Source organism: Ambystoma mexicanum, chromosome 10 (assembly GCF_040938575.1).
Source record: "Ambystoma mexicanum isolate Mex_15411 chromosome 10, UKY_AmexF1_1, whole genome shotgun sequence".
Classification (NCBI taxonomy): Eukaryota; Metazoa; Chordata; class Amphibia; order Caudata; family Ambystomatidae; genus Ambystoma; species Ambystoma mexicanum.
Window position 1 is genome coordinate 70,304,890 of NC_090932.1, and position 19,216 is coordinate 70,324,105.

The 19,216-nt window shown below is 47.5% G+C and overlaps 1 protein-coding gene across 8 annotated transcripts in view; it reads left to right on the forward strand.

Moving 5' to 3' along the window:
• EIF4E2 (eukaryotic translation initiation factor 4E family member 2) overlaps positions 1–19,216 on the forward strand; it is a 265,342-nt gene that overhangs the window by 214,256 nt on the left and 31,870 nt on the right. For 6 of the 8 annotated variants that reach the window (XR_011275971.1, XM_069617530.1, XM_069617534.1 and 3 more), the window contains one exon: positions 18,206–18,342. The exons of the other annotated variants lie outside the window; for them this stretch is intronic. Coding sequence is in view for 5 of the 6 variants with exons in the window: in XM_069617530.1 (XP_069473631.1) it covers positions 18,206–18,342 (137 nt within the window). In the remaining variant the exon portion in view is untranslated. The remainder of the gene's footprint in view (positions 1–18,205; positions 18,343–19,216) is intronic. 8 annotated transcript variants of the gene reach the window in all.

Genomic DNA, 19,216 nt, shown 5'->3' on the forward strand with positions numbered 1-19,216 from the left:
TGGGGCCTAGAGAGTCTCTCAAAAAGCAACGGATCGGTGGATGGTACGCCTCTATCAGTCTTGCACACTTTGGCTTACTGGTAAAATTCAACAGTCAATGTTAGGCTTGCATCTTCTAGTAGTTCAATCACTTCCTTAAGGGTTTGCCCGCCTTGCCATCAATATTCAGTTTGCATTTACTTTCTCTATTTCTCACAGTTCTGCACAGGCTTCCCTCTCCCGCGTTCAAGCATATCTCGTGGGGGTTTCCTGCCCCGCGTCTTATCTAAAGTATCCTTTTCACTGTCGAAGACTTTCAAAACTGCAAAGAATTTACATAGACCTCTGCATGACCACTTCAATCTCATCAATTCTTCAATTCACAGTGAATACTCTTGTGGCACCAAAACATCTTGGTACTTGTGGTTCTACCTCATTTTAGACTTTTTTGCCTTGGTATTTGTTTTCCCCCAATGCCTTTTGGTACTTGTAGTTCTTATTCTCTTTAATTTGCCCTCTAGACCTTTTCCAAAGTTCTTATATTTTGCCCTCTTGGCGTATTCATAGTTCATATATTTCACTTTCCTCTTATTCAACTTTGTTTTCCTTTGATCCCTGCTGTAATATCTTTAAAAATGAATAACATTTCAGAGACTTTTGAATGTGCGACTTCACCTTGCAGGACCACTCTGTTACTTTTGTATACTTTCCTTTCATCAATTATCTTAATTCGCGTTTTTTCGCCACACGCTCAATCTTCAACTTTAAAATTATAGTAACTTTCCCTTTAACTTCCAACACACTTTTTTCCCTTCGATAACTCTGGTTGTGTTAATGGGATTTATTTCTTCTTCGTGCAGCTCAAGGCCGTGGCTAACACCTCCTCTGCTCTGCCCTAACTCTGCCGTTCACCTGGAACGGTCACGGGCAGTTTTCTGGCCACTTGCAGGTTTCTTCCCTCCGCTCACTCGGCTTGCTTATCGCATGCTCACAACTTCCAGAAAGCTTGAAAAGCTTGCCTGGCTTTCTCTTGATCCTCGCAGCTGCCGATCAGCACTTTGGCCTTCCAACTTCCACAGCCTGGTTCGCATCAGCCTCGGAAGAGCTGTTCTTTCTTGTACCCAGCCTCGCTCAAAGTGTGCTTGTGTGCGCCACCTTTTATCTTCACAGGGACTGTTAAGAAGTGTCAGGTGTACATTGTTAGTTATGTTCCTGACTCTGCCTGGTCTCATTACAGGGACAGGACCAATACAAGTCAGGGGAGGTAATCCTTCTGACCTCATTCCTCCTCTTCCTCAGCACAGTACTGTTAAGATAAAGTGGGGGGATTATATGGGAGTTGTAGTTTTGCATAAAGTACGCTGGGAAAAGGGGTTAGATTTGTTGTGGGAAAGGTGATACCATATCTCACCATAAGGTGCTTCTTCCCCACTCCCAGAGGACCCCATACCTAGGTGATCCTCCCTCGCTTGTCCAGCCCCAGATTTGGGATCCAAAAGTGATGGCCTTTCCCTGGCCACCTGAGTACGGGATCCCTGGGGACTAGGTTGTGAAACACCCTATGATTTTTCACAATAGTTTTTTTTATAAAAGATCCCACTTCAAGGCTAATAAATCCCACAGGCAAAGGTACATAGTGTCGGTACATTGAGAATGCCTGTCTACTGGAGGAGGCCTCTTTAGAATTTGAAATGAGGCTGCATGCTCAAGATTGTATATAAATTTAACTATAGCTAAAATGCATTCTGTAATTACACTTATGAAAAGTTATACATTATAAATACCCTATAAATAAAATTAAACAAAAGAGAGTGCGCCTCCGATCCCGATGGCTTAGGTAATGGTGTCAAATTAAAACAACCTGAGGAGTGGTGCACGTTGTTATGCTATTTAAAGTGATTTCAGCATCTGCTTTACCTAAACCTTGAACTGGCCTCTTATTGACACTGATCTATAAGGAAGGTAGCTGGTTGGATCCATGACATCAACTGTTGTGTTCTTGGATGTATCCAGAAACCCTTTTGCTAAAACTATATGGATGGTCTGAGGAAAGGGTTCTACATTCCCATGTTCAGACTGGATTTAGAAAGGGATCATCTGCCATTCACATTTATTTAGTCCTGTGACTTCTGGCGAGGCAAGCACCTACTCTTCATAGTTTTCCTCAAGCATTTGTCTACCTTTTGACCGGGTAGATGGAGGACAGTCGAAGAAACTGTGGGGTGGGGAATTAATCCTTGCTGGCTAAATCTGCTGATACGGTTCCAGTAGAACACAACCGTGCGTAAGGATTCAACAGTAAGGATAGCTTTGCGAAGCAAAGGATGATGAAACGCAGCCTGAAGTAAGGCTTCTTCTTTGCTCCCCTACTGTTTCAGTATTTATATTCTCGATCTGCCTAGAACCTTAGTGAACATACAATCTTTTGTTGCTGAATTGGGAGATGAGCATATTGGTTAGCTACATATGTTGACGGTTTAATTCTATTGAATCACACTCAGACTGACCTGGACAGAGTGATTAAAGCTGTTGCAATCTACTACGAAACCACCCTACAGCACTTGAATTATGCTACGATGAAATGTATTCGATTTACTCTAAGGAAACCATTTAATACTGTAGGTTGAGCGGGGAAACTAGCAAGAAAGCAAAAAGCATGTAAATGACTCGTGTGCCAACAAGGTAAAACCTGTAATGGTGATGCTAAGGGTTTTCAATGGCAAATCTAGCTGTTTTTCCCCCGCAGGTCTATAAACTGTGCGCAATCAAAAAGTTGGGTCTATGATCCTTTACAGGTTTGAAAACAGGCTAAGCGTCCATTAGTTTGTCTTGATAGACTAGAAGAGAGATTATGATGCCCTGCGCTGTTTGCCCGTTTTGAGCCGGACCTCCTTAAATTCTGGAAACTCCTAAAGACATTCCTCATCTCTTTCTCTCTCCCTTGCTAACCTGCTTCCCTCCCTCGTTATCTTCCCCAATCTGCTCAGTCAGCTGACTGGTTGCCTGGTGCACCCCCAGAGCCTCACAGGTCCCAGGCTCCCCTGCCAGTCCTGCACTTGCCTCTGGGCCTCCGCTCTGACTTGCATTACTGCACTCGGAATACGTTCCTTGAGAGTGGCACCCACTCTGCACTTAACCCGGACCCCTGCTGGTCTGGGTACACTTGTCCACCTCCCCATCCCTCGCACTTCTGTCTGCGCACTTGTACGGCCATGAATGTACTATGCTTAGCATGTTTCTGTCCTATCCTCTATCTCCCCTCCCTAGCTGGTTGTGCCTGCATGCATAGGCGCATTGATGACCAACCTTTATTGTCTTGTATGTTCCTCTCCCGTTTCGCCCCCCCGCCCCCACGTTCCTCCCCAGTATGCTAGTTATTGCTGTTTAGATCATTTGGAATCTTCAAGGCCTAAGAATGACGATGATATCCGCTTGTTCCCTTCCCATTCGAAGCACTCTGAAGCACTTCACTTGTTTATAAGCGCTTTACAAATAATTACTCCCATTCAATATGGATAATGGTGCCCTTTTGTGAGGTATGCTTGTACATCCCTCTGTGTTTCCAGATGGCTTAAGACAATAGGGGCAGGGGGAGACAGAGGCGAGAAAACAATAAGAGTACATAAACAGTCCTACTAGGCCCTGTTAAATTCGGATTGTGAAACTGCAGGGACAATAAGTGCAGTTTGGAGGGGGCAGGTCAGGGTGCAAGGGCTGGGAAAGGGGGAGGGAGAAGTGCTGGAAGGCAGGGGCCCCAAGGGCTGGGCAAGTGCCAAGGGAGCCAGGGTTAAGGATCAGCTAGTGTGGGGAAGGGGTGGACCAGATTCGGGCTAGTCGGGGAAGGGTGCCTGAGGGCAAGTGCTGGTAAGGGGTACTGGGGTGGACTGGACGAGTAGGGCCTGGCCCTAGTAGGGCCTGGCCCTAGTAAGGCACATACAGGTCCAGGCACCAGTCCCAGCGGCGGGCGGACATTTAACAAGGAAGGGGGAGAGGGAAGAAGGAAAAGATGTTTGCTACAGAAGGCTAACTCCTGCTAGGAGCAGGTGCTGTTGAGCCTGAACACACTTGAATGAAAAGCTGGGTGGGAGGTCTGTGAGAAAGTTAGGAGATTTAATTGTGCTTGTATCCCACGGTGTGGGTCTGTCGAGTGTGTTAAGCTTGATTTCCTCAAGCTACGGATAATCTAGGAGAGTGGAAGCAGTGGCACCAGTTTGAGCATAGAGATGCGATAAGTATTCAAGTGGCGGGATAAGTGGAAGTCAGTCAAAAGGGGATTTGGAGAGCCACTGCATTCCATTTTGCTAATCTAATGAATGAGGCAAAGCAGGGAGGATCTTTTATAGGAGCGTACTGATGAGGAACCTTGATCATGCCCAACTGAGGCACGAAAAAAACAGGGGTGCTACTTTGATGTCTGCAAAGGTCGTAATAAGCAGGTTTAAGTATAAGGAGACTGTCAGTCAGCTAAAGTGGGTTTCTAACTTTGTGTCTAATTGCTCCTTACTGGATGAATCTTAAATATGGTTTTCAGGTTCGCCTGTGGACACCGAAGAGCGAGTAAAATAGCCTATGGAGGACGGTGCCATGGATGCCCCTAGGGACAGAGGCGAGATGGTGAAAAGGAAAACCTAGGATTGCCTTGTTCTGTAGCAGTGGAGGCATAGACACCCCACACACCTTCTCTTTAGATAATAAACAAAGTTCTACAATTACAGGGCAGGGACAAATAAGGTTCCAGCAGCTTTGTCTGCGCATCTAGTTTTTAAGACCTCTTACCTCGGCATATTACAGTAGTCGCTAACCGCGTAGGTGCCTAGTACCAAATATGTTATTTTTATAATGGTGATGAATTCCATAGACTTAATGGCAACTATAAAGGACCCAATTCAGCAGAGCAGTTTTTTGGAACTCTGCTGCGACCTCTGATACAACGTACAAAGAGCATAGGAACCCATTACAGAATAATCTTGTTGTGTGCGAAGAACAGATCCTCATATCTGTGCTGAAGACCCTGCTATAATTGAGCAAAAAGAAATGACAATGCTAGTGGCGGTGAAGAGGGCGGGGGATTGTTTACGCACACCCTGCTCCTTTTTGTAAATGTAGAGATGAAAATACTTGGGGTGCAGCTTCAGGTCCCTATCTTGCACTCCAGCATGGTAATGTAATAATCTAGCCATTAAACCTCAACGACAGAGCTTTGTACTGCTATAAAACTACTTTCAAACTCTGAAGTCCTTGTCCGCTCTGATTGGGTATCCTTATAGGTCTTACATCACTGGACTTTGGCATCCAGCATCTGGGAGGCCTGGCGGATAAGGCCATCCCCCTGCTAGCCAAGCTTTAGATTTTGAAGTAGGAGCATTTTACTCCCTATTTTTTTAAGGTGGCGAAAAATGATTAATGGAATGAAAATGTAAGTCCTTTTCCCAATGGCAGGATTTTGTTAGGTGAGTAAAAATGCTTTCACTCTAAACACATTTCTTTGTGAAATTCATAGTTCTTTGCATCTAGTAATTAATGCAAATTAAAAGGTATGTATTTACCATTAATGTCCTGTTCAAATCATGAAGTAATAATATTGAAATATATGAGTGGAAGCAGGAGGCAAGATCTATTGTCTCCTGTTTTTTGCTGGTTATTTTTTGTTGAGAGTGAAGCACTGTTTTTAACTAGTGAAGTGGCAGGTATGCCATTTATCTGGCTACCTGTTTTCCTCTCGGTCAGGTTCGCACTCCCATTTCCCCTGTCTGGACCCCTGTAAATATTGCAGGATGCTGCCCCCTCCGGTAAGGGACTCTTGTGAGAGCCTATATGGGAGAACTATAGATTGTGTGGGGGGCAGGAGGGAGGTTATGAACCTGGTAAATCCACCACTTACACGATGCAACACCAGTAGGAGGCAATTCAAAGATGTCCCAGTCACCTCTCTATATCCCCATCATGTGCTTTTGTAGTGACCTGTGAGAAACGTAGTGGTATTCTTCCAAACACTCCCTCGGGATCTTCCATTCCGGTGGCCAGGGAATGCCATCGCTTTTGGATCCCGATCCTGGGGGTGGACAAGCGAGGGAGGATCACCTGAGCGGAGGGTCACAGGGGATTTGGAGGAGGATACCCGAGGGAGAGACATGGTATATTCCCAATCCTCAAAACACCTTATCCTACTCTCCCTCAGCCTTTGTGCTGTGTTTTCAATCTCGCCTCATCCTCCCCTCCCATTTCTATGAAATACTGAGACGAGAAGTCCCCCAAGATCAATGAGGAATACCCATAGGAATGACATGGGGAAAGTAAGGGCAACCGACTTTAGAGAAATCCACTGTCCCATTAATTGAGGCAGGCATGGGTAGGTACCCATACACACCGGACCATATTGTGTTCAGCTGTAAAAGGTGTGGTCAGTCACAGATTTGAACGAGCTGGGGATGCAGTATATGGACCAGTGAAGCCCAGAAGCAGGAGCTGCAGGCCAGAGGGAGACGGCGCGCAGATACGCTGGCCCAATGTGTGTGGGCTGCAGCATGGCGAGGGAGCCAGAGAAGCACTGCCTGCATTCCATAGGCGAGGTCCAGTAAAGTGCTGCTTCCCTTGGGGCCAGTGCCGACCCAAAGGGTGCCTGAGTGGCAGGTGGTGAGACACTGACATCCATCCGCACTGTCTGGAGGGGCCGCCTCTCTACGCAGCGCTGCCCTGTGAGTTTCATGAGGAATGCAAGAGAAATCTGGAGCGTGCGTTTAAATGAGAGCGTAGCGGGGGAAAAAAGGAAAAGAGGCACATAATCGGAATGAAAAGCGGAAAGGCTGAAAATGCAGTAAGGACACCAGAAAGCAAAAGCAGTAAGAAAGCAGATTGGGTCGAAAGGCAAGCAAAAGCCTGATCGAATCGAGAGAAAGAGGGAAGACAACAGTGAGTTGCCCGTAGTGAGAGAGAGGCACGAGAAAGGCAAAGAGTGGCTCGGGTACGAAACATGAGGGTGCAAGTGTGCACAGAAGGGGGGGGGAAAGATCAGCAAAGTGCCAGGGGCACGTTTAAAAAGGGTGCAAGTGTGCACAGAAAGGAAAGCAGAAGAAAAGTGGTGCAGAGAGCATCTGAAGGGAACAAAAAGGCAACAGAAGAACGTGAGAGCAAAGAGAGGGGCAAGAGGGTCCGAGTGGTTGCGCCTAGGAAAAGCAAAAAAGCCTGGCGTTTTCAAAATCTGTTTCTACCCCATGAAGGAGTGGTTTATGAATTCAAGAAGGAACTGTAATAAATCTTGTGTTGTGTTTGGGAGCTGGGAGAGGCCTAGAGCTTGGGGAAGGAAGGAGACCTTGCGAGGCCTATTTGAGAAATCAAAGTATATCCCGATAAAAGAACTGATTTTGTGTTTGAAAATTGAAGGGGGCCTGAGCTTGGGAAAGGGGCCAAGTTAGAGACTTGTACGTTTTGTTGAACTGGTGAGAGGATTGAAGCGCGGGGAAGGGAACCCCGAGAAGCTTGCCAAAAGGAACTGTTATTATTTTCAATGGTGTTTTGAAACTTGCTGAAGCTTGGGGAAAGGAACCACAAGAAACTTAAAGACACTGAAGGTAGCTGGAACAACTACAAGAGACCTGTGGAGAAGGTCTTACGAATAGCTCTGTGGATTGAATTTATTGGTGTGACATTGACCCAACAGCGCCTGGTGAAAAGACCACCTGAAACCAACTGTGGTTTCCATTTTTGATGAACTATTTTTCCTAATTTTTGAAAAGACTTCCTATCACATTTTTTGTATAGAGTGAGGGCAAGCCTAGGTTTACAAACCGACTGACTTTTATTTTAGACGACTGCCATTAGAAACATTGGTTGAGGGAATTATCCCTTTAGAGTTAGGGCCAGTTAGGCATTACACCAACCCAGGAACCTTAGTAAATTGTAACGCTCACCTGGTATCCACGGGGACGTCACTCAGCCTGTTCTGACCTCAAACCCTTCCCTCGAGGCTATTCGACTGGAGACTGGGCCTGAAACACAGGATTGGTAGAGTTTAACTCTCTATTGTCTGTGTGTGCTTGAACCCCTTCTTCCTCGGGGTCCAACCCTTCCCTTTGATCCACAGCTCACCTTGTTTTCTTGGATAGTGTGCTCTCCGTCCTGCTTTCAGTGCAGGTGCGTGTTGATTGATGCATGCTCGTTGCTGCCTAGTTACTTCATTGGAAAGAGTCTGATAGGTAAGTATAATGAGTCTTTTGAACAGTTCTCTAACTTCGTTCCTTTCCTTCCTTAGATGATGGCCGGTGTCCGGGGATGGCGGCGTGCTGCTGAGATGAGTAGCGGTGAAGGTGAGTGAGAGCGCGATGCACCCCTTTCGTATTTGCATTGAACTGAGTTCTTTTTCTGTGTCTTTTAGGTGCCGCAACGTTTTCAGCGTGGATGCCAGTTATGAAGAACAAATGCAGAGGTATGCGGCGCCTCTAGATGTTTCCACGCTAAACTGGAGTGTCTTTTTCCCTCTTGCAGATGGATGAGAAGTTCCGGAGAAAGAGTTCCCCCAGAGCGGCTGGGATTCAGGTAAGCGTTTGAAGCTCGTACAGTATTTAAAAATAAGCGAAGATTTGCAGAATGCTTACTAATGCCTTTTTTCTGTTCTTTTCCCTTTTCCTTAGGAAGCGGCATGCCGGGATGGGAATGACACTGCCGAAGATACTCGCAGAACAGAAGGAGCGATGAATGATGGGCAGAAGTGCCGCAGGGTAAGGCTGTTCCTAACGGTGTTCTTGCAGGAGCTGAGCGCAGAAGAAAGATGCAGGCCTACTGGAGACCGATCCGAACACGGTGAGGGTCACGGTGCAGGTGCATAAAACGCAAAGCATGTTTCTCAGCCTGGGTGTGGCTGAAATAGTCTCTGGGTATCCCAGTTGTCTCTGGGCTGAACCACACCCAAAAGACTAGACCGCACATGCAGTTCTGGGAACCGAAATATGTGGGGGCATCCATCTTGTCCCCATCAATGCACTACAAGTCCAATCCCCAATGTTCTCCTATGGGAGTGAGTCTGGTGCCACAAGCGCCAAGTCTGACTCCAAGTGGGTCTTTGGAGGGATGTAGAGGCCCTTGAGGGCCATGTAGGTGATTGTGGCCTGGCTCCAGCCTGACACCTTGGAGGGCTGGGGACATGAGGGGCAGGAATCATGACGTCACTCTCTCCTCCCCCGCCAAGGCCCCTCTCAAGATGGCTCTTCTGTCTGGTCCTGGTTTCGTTGGATGGTTTTGATGAAATCGTCTAAGCAAGCGAGGTGCATGGATGTACCCACAAGGCTCCCATGTCCTGTCTTGTAGACCATACCCCTTCCAGTCTACTAAGTAGTATAATTTGGATCTGACGTACTTTGAATCTAGGATGTCCTTGACTTCGAATTCTGGCTCCCCGGCTACTACTGGCTGCGGTGGCGTTGCTCCCCGGGTCCCGGTTGAACAGGTTTAAGGAGAGACACGTGGAACACAGGATGAATCTGCATGTTTGACGGCAAAGCTAGTCTGACCGCCACAGGATTTATCACGGAGGTGAAGGTGAATGGACCCAGGTATCTTGGATGGAAAGTTTGGGCTCCTTTTAATGGACACGTGTTTAGACACCAGCCAGACTGTCTCCCACTTGGTAGTTGGGGGGCCTTTGCTCGGTGTTGATCAGCAAACTTCTTTTGGCGATTCTTAGCTTGAAGTAGTGTTCAGCTGTCCTTTTAAAGGTTTGAGAAATGATCGTGTCCAAGGTTTTGACTTCTGGCATTTCCAGGGTTGTAGGAACGTCCAACTCAGAAGTACGTTGGTCCCTGCCATACATGGTATAAAAGGGTGTCTGCCCAGTGCTGGTGTGTAGGGAATTATTATAAGCATATTCAGCTATCCATAATAGGTCGAACCAGCTTCCTTCAGCTTGGTGTAACATGCAACGCAGATACTGCTTGAGCGTCTGATTTGTCCTCTCAGTTTGACCATCCGTTTGGGGATGGTGACTGGTGGATAGCCGGATCTCGATCTGGGCCATAGAGCAGCATTTTCTCCAGAAGTTAGATACGAATTGAGTACCTTGGTCAGAGACCAAAACTGAAGGAAACCCATGGAGCCGTACGATGCCTTCAAGAAATACCTTTGCCAGATTGGAACCATTTGGGAGCCCCTTAAGAGGAATGAAATGTGCCATTTTTGAAAATAGGTCCACCACCACAAGAATAGTGTTAAACCCTTGACTGGGTGGTAAGTCAGTAATAAAATCGAGGGACACCGTGTGCCAGGGTGCTGGTGGGATTTCCAATGGTTGTAATAGCCCAGCCAGGTTTCTGCTTGGATGACTTGTTTTGAGCACACACTCCACAAGATGGGATGAATTGGATAATGTCTTTATGCCACGTGGGCCACCAATAATTTCGTTTTACCTTGGCTAGGGTTTTAGCGATTGCGTGGTGGCCCTCGATCAAGGAATCATGATAACCGGACATGACTTGTTCTCGTAGTTCTTGGTTTGGTAAGAATAAACGATTCCTGAAGTAGGGCAACTGATCTTGTATCATGTAATGTTCTCCTTGTGCACTCCACGCTTGTAATTGCTCCGGACTCATCAGGTTTTGGATTTCTTCATGTAATCCTTTCTGAGTTATGGTTGCTGTGATTACTAGGAGCTTGTCACTCGGGATGATTGCTATTGGGTCAGGGGTCTGATACCCTTGCTCTTCCACCCCCATACGGGCAAGGGCATCAGCCTTCCCGTTTTTCACCCCTGGTCGAAATGTAATCACGTAGTCCTATTCAGCAAAAAAAAGAGCCCAACGTAGTTGTCGTGAGGATTGGGCCTTTGCCGTTTTTAGGTACTGGAGGTTCCGGTGGTCAGTTATTACGGTTATTGTGTGTCTGGCGCCTAAGAGGTAGTGCTGCCATGCCTTAAAGACTGACTTAATGGCCAGGAGTTCTTTGTCTGTGATAGCGTAATTGAGTTCAGGGGTTGTGAATTTACACGACCAGAAGGCAACAGGGTGTAACTGGCCCGTTTCGGGGTCATTTTGTGAGAGGACGGCTCCCATAGCCATGCTTCAGGCATCCGTTTCCACCAGGTATGGGAGATCAGGGCAAGGGTGGCGTAAGATTGGGGCAGATGTGAACCTTGCTTTGAGTTCCTGGAAAGCCTCCTCGGATTCTGTTGTCCACTGGAACTTTTTGTTGCTTTTCCTTAGTAATGACGTGATGGGATGCACGATTTGCGAAAATCCTGGGATGAACCGGCGGTAGAAGTTTGCAAAACTCAGCATACTTTGAACCCCCTTGAATGAATTGGGGATGGCCATTTCAGGATAGCATCTACCTTGTGTACATCCATTCGGATTCCATTCGGGCTGAGAATAAAGCCCAGGAATTCCACCTCGGAGACGTGGAATGAGCACTTTGCCAGCTTGGCGTAGAGCTGGTGTTGACTGAGTTTCTCCAATACGGATCGGACGTGTTTAACGTGGTCCTGCTTTGATGCGGAATATACTAGGATATCGTCAATGTACACTAGAGCACAGACATCAATCAATTCCCGTAGGACATCGTTCATGAAGTATTGAAATGCAGCAGGTGCGTTGCAAAGGCCAAAGGGCATTACTTGATATTCGTACAAGCCGTATTTGGTGCGAAAAGCGGTTTTCCATTAGTCCCCGTGCTTTACGCGAACAAGGTGATATCCCCCCCTCAGGTCTAGTTTTGTGTAGATTTGGGCATCTTTGACTTGATCAAGCAATTCAGGGATCAGTGGCAGGGGGTAGCATTTTTTTACGGTAATCTGGTTCAGTGTCCGATAGTCGATGCACGTTCTCAAGTCCCCCTCCTTTTTCGGTATGAAGAATAGAGGACTGGCTGCTGGAGACTTCGAGGGACGGATGAACCCGTTGGCCAGGTATTGGTCAAGATAGGCCTTCAGGTGCTGGTTTTCTGGATCTGTGAGTGCGTAAATTCGCCCACAAGGGATTTGTGCGCCGGGTATGAGGTTGATTTGGCAATCGTATGGTGTATGCGGTGGCAGGGTATTAGCCTGTTCTTTCTGAAAGACATCTTGAAAGTCCTGGTATTCACTTGGTAGGGTGCCGATTGCCACAGTCGCAAGCGTGGAGGTTCTGGTGTCTATTGGTTGTTTCTCTTGGTGATAACATGTGTGGGCGCAAGTCTCGGGAAAGGCCAATTCTTTTGCTCGCCAATCGATTCGAGGATTGTGAGCTACCAACCATGACATTCCCAAAATCAACGAACTGTGGTGCCTTAATGAGGTCGAAAACGATAGATTCTTGGTGTCCATCCTGGCACAGAAGGGTTAAAGCTGCAGTGCATTGGGATACTGGACCAGAAGCTATTTCTGTGCTGTCGACAGTGATAACAGTGTCGGTGGTTGATTTAGGGCGTAATGGAAGCCCCATCTTTGCCGCAAGATCCTGGTCGATGCAATTCCCAACGGCTCCACTGTCTATGTACACTCTTACTGCGTGCATCCAAAATGGTTGTTGGTGATTGATCAAGACCACAGATAGTGCAAAATGGGAGGTCTGTAGTTCACCTTCTTCACTTGAAAAGTGGACCCCTACACCTGCCGGGCTGGGGCGTTTTCCAATTCCTTGATGGTATCTTCCTTGTCCGTGGCCCCTACCGTCCTCCTCGGTGGCTTCACAGGGCACTCTTTAAGGAAATGACCTGACCTTCCACAGTACAGACAAAACTGCTGTTGTCTCCTTTTATCCCTTTCCGCTTTAGTCGAGGGGGATCTGACCCCCCCCCCCCGATTTGCATTGGTTCTCCTGGACCTTCCGTTGTTTGGGCAGTATTGTCCTTTGAACAAACATACATAGGACGAGGGTCCGGTCTGGTTCAATCTGCTCTTCGGTCCTGCAACCTATGATCCAGTTGAACAACAAGGTCAATGAATTCTGAGCAGTCTTTCAGGGGGTTCACTACTTGTGCGAGAACATCCTTGAGCTCCCCCCACAACCCCTGATGAAAAAACATGGTTTTCTTCTCCACTGGCCATTCTTCTTCAACTACAAGTCTATTGAACGTGGCTATGTATGTTAATAGGTCTTGATTCCCTTGGCGTAGGGACAGAAGTTTGTTGTCTAATGCCTGCCCTCGAGTACGACTGGTGAACAGCTTTTCCATCTCCTGCTGAAAGCCCCTGAAGTCATGCAGCAAAGGATCGTCTTGGGCCACAAAGGGTACAGACCAGTCCGCGGCGCTACCACTCGGGTAGGATAGCACAAAAGCGACCCGTGATTGGTCATTCGGAAAGGCCCCTGGCCTACAAAGGAAGTGCAGGCAGCACTGGTTCATGAACGTTGCAAACCTCTTGGGATCCCCCGTAAATTGTTAGGGCGGGGCCAAGGGAACTGCCCAAGGAAGGGTTATCTGAACGGGATTGGCTGATGGCGCTGGCATCGAGGGCACGCTTGCCGGCAATGGTGCATGCCCTGCTTGTGACTGGAGAAGTTGCCGGCTTAAATCATCACTGCGTTCTTTGGCTACTATCAGCTCTCTCCTCAGGGTGTTGGTCTCCTGCTTAGCTGCATGTACGTCGGAACGTAGCTGCCCCAACATGTGGGCTAACTGGTCGGTTTCTGACGTTTCCATGACGCCCAGGTGGATTTTGATGTGAGGCTTTGCGTTCTGTAACGTTCACCTGGTATCCACGGGGACGTCACTCGGCTTGTTCTGACCTCTTACGACCTCAAACCCTTCCCTGGAGGCTATTCGACTGGAGACTGGGCCTGAAACACGGGATTGGTTGAGTTTAACTCCCTATTGTCTCTGTGTGCTTGAATCCCTTCTTCCCTGGGGTCCAACCCTTCCCTTTGATCCACAGCTCACCTTGTTTTCTTGGATAGTGTGCTCTGTCCTGCTTTCAGCGCAGGGACGCGTTGCTTGATGCGGGCTCGTTGCTGCCTAGTTACTTCAATGGCAAGAGTCCAACAGGTAAGTATAATGAGTCTTTTGAACAGTTCTCTAACTTCGTTCCTTTCCTTCCTTTGATGATGGCCCGCGTCCGGAGATGGCGGCGTGCTGCTGAGATGAGTAGCGCTGAAGGTGAGTGATAGCGCGATGCACCCCTTTCGTATTTGCATTGAACGGAGTTCTTTTTCTGTGTCTTTTAGGTGCTGCGACATTTTCAGCGTGGATGCCGGTTATGAAGAACAAATGCAGTGGGTAAGCGCGGTATGCAGCGCCTCTAGATGTTTCCACTCTAAGCTGGAGTGTCTTTTCCCTCTTGCAGAAGTTCCGGAGACAGAGTTCCCCCAGAGCGGCTGGGATTCAGGTAAGCGTTTGAAGCTCGTGCAGTATTTAAAAATAAGAGAAGATTTGCAGAATGCTTACTAATGCCTTTTTTCTGTTCTTTTCCCTTTTCCTTATGAAGCGGCGTACCGGGATGGGAATGACACCTCCGAAGATGCTCGCAGAACAGAAGGAGCGATGAATGATGGGCAGAAGCGCCGCAAGGTAAGGCTGTTCCTAACACTGTTCTTGTTCTTGCAGGAGCTGAGCGCAGAAGAAAGATGCAGGCCTACTGGAGACCGATCCGAACACGGTGAGTGTCACGCTGCAGGTGCAGAAAACGCAAAGCATGTTTCTCAGCCTGGGTGTGGCTTAAATAGTCTTTGGGTATCCCAGGTGTCTCTGGGCTGAACCACACCCAAGACTAGACCGCACATGCAGTTCTGAGAACCGAAATATGTGGGGGCATCTATCTTGTTCCCATCAATGCACTACAAGTCCAATCCCCAATGTTATCCTATGGGAGTGAGTGAGTCTGGTGCCACAAGCGCCAAGTCTGACTCCAAGTGGGTCTTTGGAGGGATGGAGAGGCCCTTGAGGACCATGTAGGTGATTGTGGCCTAGCTCCAGCCTGACATCTTGGAGGGCTGGAGACATGAGGGGCAGGAATTATGACAGTAAATAAAGGCTTTCAAACAAACCCATTTGTCTTTCTCTCTCTTGATACCATGCCTGTCTCACATACTCCTATGCAACGCAAGGTCACTAGGTCAATCTCATTAGACCGGTGCCCAAAAATAATGAAGACTAGGCCAGGTAAAGGAGGGGCGGGTGTGGGAGGGTGGACGATTATGGCCAGAACATTGACCGAATTACATTATTGGAGACCCCAAAACACATGAACATGAGTGAGAACTGTGACACATCCAAGGTGATGGTCACCTCTCCCCAAGGGGAAGCCACCCCCTTTGGGACTAGGGAGGTGAGCCCGCTATGCTTGGCTTCCCCCTAGGGTACAGGGTAAGCAGGATTTCCTCTGGAGGGGACTCCCCTCTTGGGGGATAAGAAAGTCCAGAGATGGTAGAGGTTGCTTTCCTGCCCCAGACACAAACACCTTTATGGGTATGTAGTTGCTAGGGTGGCAAAAACTGCTATAAACCCTTTAATATTGGCTGACTTGGCTTCTGATCCATGCTCTGCCCAATATCCATAAAAGACCACAGTGCATGAGAAATCCTGCACCTAGAGGAGCTTCATTGGTTCCTTCAATCAGGAGAGGGCTTCCTTGAAGCCCTCAGAGCTGAACTACTCTGAAGCGTTCACAGGTAGTGTTGCCAGCAAGGGGGAGCGAATGCCAGGTGCAGCGTCCCGGCCTGCGGTGTGCACTAGGGAAGTTCTGCCATGAACAACGGGTGGGTTCTGGAAGCGTGCCGGCCTGTGAGGAGAAGTATCTTGGAAGGTGGAGGGAAAGCCCCAACGAGACGCCGCCTGCCCGCCCCCACACCAAGTGGAGCAGGTGGAACCACTGATGGTCGCTGCAGAGTCCAGTTGACGAGTCGCATAAGCAGTTCTGCAGCGAGAGGAGTGCCAAGCCTACCTCGGGTCCCTCCCGAGGAGCGCAGCTCAATCCAAGCAAGTATGCGGTGCCTCCTGTGTTTTGGGAGACCAGGTGGCAAATTGAGAAAGGGAGAGGATAGCCCTGGAGCAGGGAAGTGGGAAACCCCAGGGTGAGGAGCAGGAAGGAGACAGACCCAGGAGTGGGGAGAGAACAAAGCAGCCCCAGAGTGGGGTGAGATGAAGAGACAACCCCTGAAGCAGGGAGAGAATGAAGAAAGACCTGAGTGGGATGAGAGAAGGAGACTCACCAAGAGTGGGGAGGGAACAAAGAGACCCCAGAGCGGGGTGTGAGAGAGGAGAAACCCAGAGTGGGGAAAGAAGGAAGCAGCCCCAGAGTGGGGAGTGAGAAGGAGCAGAGCCCCAGAGCGAGGACGAGAATGAGCCAGCAGGAATGCCAAAATGGACCGCAGTCCAGTATGAAACAGGTTGTTTGCCTGGAACTGTACACATAGGTGAGGGCCGATGGTAAAGATGCATAGGGTTGGGGGTCAGAAGCAAACGGCAAACCTTTTCCAAGGGCAGTTATCAAAAACCTGTATTTGCTTTGTTTCCTTTTTAGAGATTGGGACAGGGACTAGGTTACAGAAGATTTTCGGACAGAGGAATTTGAGACACCCTGACGAGCACCCCATTGACTTTCTTTTGTAGAATAGGGCTGGTGCTAAAAGGGTTAGCAAAAGAGTAGTCCTTGTTTGTGGTTGTTTGAATAAAAAGCACAGAAATCATACGGTCTTGTCCGTCTCCTGATTCTGACCTACAGAACACCGGGCATAAACATTGGAAAAAACTGGCAGAGCGAGAGCAGCGTTTCTGAAAGTTGGTGTTATTTCAGATAGAGAAGCAGAAGGAGACCGGCAAAAGGAGGGAGCTGGAGGTGGCCAAGCCAGGTAAGCCACATTGCAAAAGAGCTGACAAAGCCAAATAGGTGGCCTTCTGAGAGAGCTGAGAAATGGGAGTTGGCTGACCCAATAGGCCACACTTTAAGGGATCTTACACACAGGAGAAAATTGACTGAATAGGCTGTTTGGGGCTTTGACACAGAAGGTGGCTGGAGCCAGAGGATACTGAAGAGAGAGTGCAACAGACACCTGCTGTGAGGACCCTACTCCACACCATGGTGGTAGCTGCACAGCTACCAGAGCTGCAGAAAAACTTTGACTGGGAGAGCCTCACCAGAGCCTGCAGCAGACTCGAGCAGAAGAGTTCTGCCAATGGCTGATGGGCTTTACTTGATGCAATCTGGCAAGGACCAAGGGAGGTGGGAGAACATACTCCAAGAAACCCCTAGTGCAAGAGGGTGAGCGCTACAAGGGCTTGCATCAGTAAGCATCTACAATGACCCGTGGGGCAAGGGAGGGAAGGCTTCAAAGTGTTGCCCTGGTATGAGAGCATCTCATGGCTACAAACACCCAGTGGATTGTACATAATTGGGACCATCTGCCAAAGCCATGCAAGAAGTGTGCCTACTTAAAGCCCCCTGACATTGTGCAGAAACCGAGGAACACTTTCCTGGGAAATCTGTGAATTGGAATAGGGAGGGGATTTTAGGACTAAGGGCCTTAAGTTGTACAACCACTCTCACAGGCTTTGAGTTAATCCTCCATCCTGACAAGAAGGTCCATTTTTTGTGTTTTAGTTAACATCCCTTAGTACTTGTAGGCATTTGTCCAACGTGACCCCAACTTGCCAGAAGCATATTGATCTCCAGACTGAATCTATTAGGTGGAAACTCAAGGAAGCTGAACCCCTTCAACTCACCTTAATTCACCTTAGAGATGGTCTGTCTTCTGTACCCTAGGGGATATCTAGTTTGTTACTTGCACAATGATGATTGTTTTACCTGACAAAGTCCTTTTTGTTCCTTCTCCCAAGCGATAGATAAATTAAAAATAAATAAATACTCATTGCTTACTGTTTAGATTGTTATCCATCCTTGTCCACCCCTCCTTTCCCCCACCTACCCTAGCTGGTCCTGGTTGCCCCAGTCCTTTCCCTAGTTGAAAGTGTTACAATTCGTCCACACTACTATTCCCACTGTTTTTGGTTCCCTTTTTGCCGTCAGCATTACTTCAAATTTCAAAGGACCTATAAATGGGATTGCTACCATCATTTTTTGATTTCATGTAAAGTGGTTTTGTTCCGAACAAATATCTTCTGCTTTAGACAGTAAATATAAGTCAAATTAAAATTAAGTTAACTGTAATTACAACAGCAGGAGTTTTAAATCTTCTCTTGGACACTTAAAGGTGTTTCTGTGTGCATTATGAATGTAAGCAGATTCCCACCAACCAAAATGTCTGTATCCTTGCTTTGAGGTGCAACTAAAATATCCAAGTAGATACTTACTAATGCAACTATATTTATCCAGGAGGATATAATATCGATATGGAACAAAACCGCCAGTGACCAGGCAACGACAGCCCGAATCCGCGATACTCTGCGACGAGTCCTTAACCTTCCGCCGAACACCATTATGGAATACAAGACGCACACCGACAGTATCAAGTATGTTGCGTTTTGCGTACCTTGTGTAGGATTGAACAAAGTTATATTTTCACATTAGACAAGTCAAGTCTGACTTGACATTTTTATGGACAACACGCACTTGCTAACCCATTTCTTTTTTTGTTTGACCATTCACACTGGGAAAGCTGTTGAATCTTGGTAATCTTCACTCCTAGCCTGCACGTTAAAACCCATCAAAGCATCAATGTTCTTTCCAATGTTCTTAAGACACACAGAAAGAAAGTAGTTATTTTCAGTGAAATAGATTCGTTCACTTTGTCATTAGGTAAAATCTTTTCAATCAAATCTACCACCTCCTTGACAGTAGGAGTAAGATTGACGTTAATGGAAGTGCTCTTGTTTTCCCTGTATTGGTGAGGATGGTTTATAATGATACCCATGCTGCAGAACTAGGATAAGTAACTTTCCCTTCTCAATCATGTTATCTGCATTGATTCATAATCATCCCAGTCTCTGGGACGATGTCCAGACAGTGCAGATAATAGGTGATTTGCTTAAATCTGTTGTGCAAGATGCATGTTAGACTTGTGCCCTCCCGCACATCCTGATATAAACACTGATGCTGTGCCAATGGCCATAATGCGTTGCTTTGAACATTTCAGTGGGTGGGATATTTCACAGAAGAGCAGCAGTACATGCTTCTCATCTGGTGTAATGGGCACTCGTTTACCTAGAAGTGACTCATAGGCTTGCTGATAAAGCAATGCCCACCTATACCGCCTCTACCCATCTCAAACAAATGGATTTCCTGGAAGCTCTGCTGCCTGTATTGACTGGGCTTAACTTGGCAAGAGCCGCTTCATTCTCTTGCTGTTCCTTGTTTTCTTAAAGTAGCAACATAACGCTCTCCATA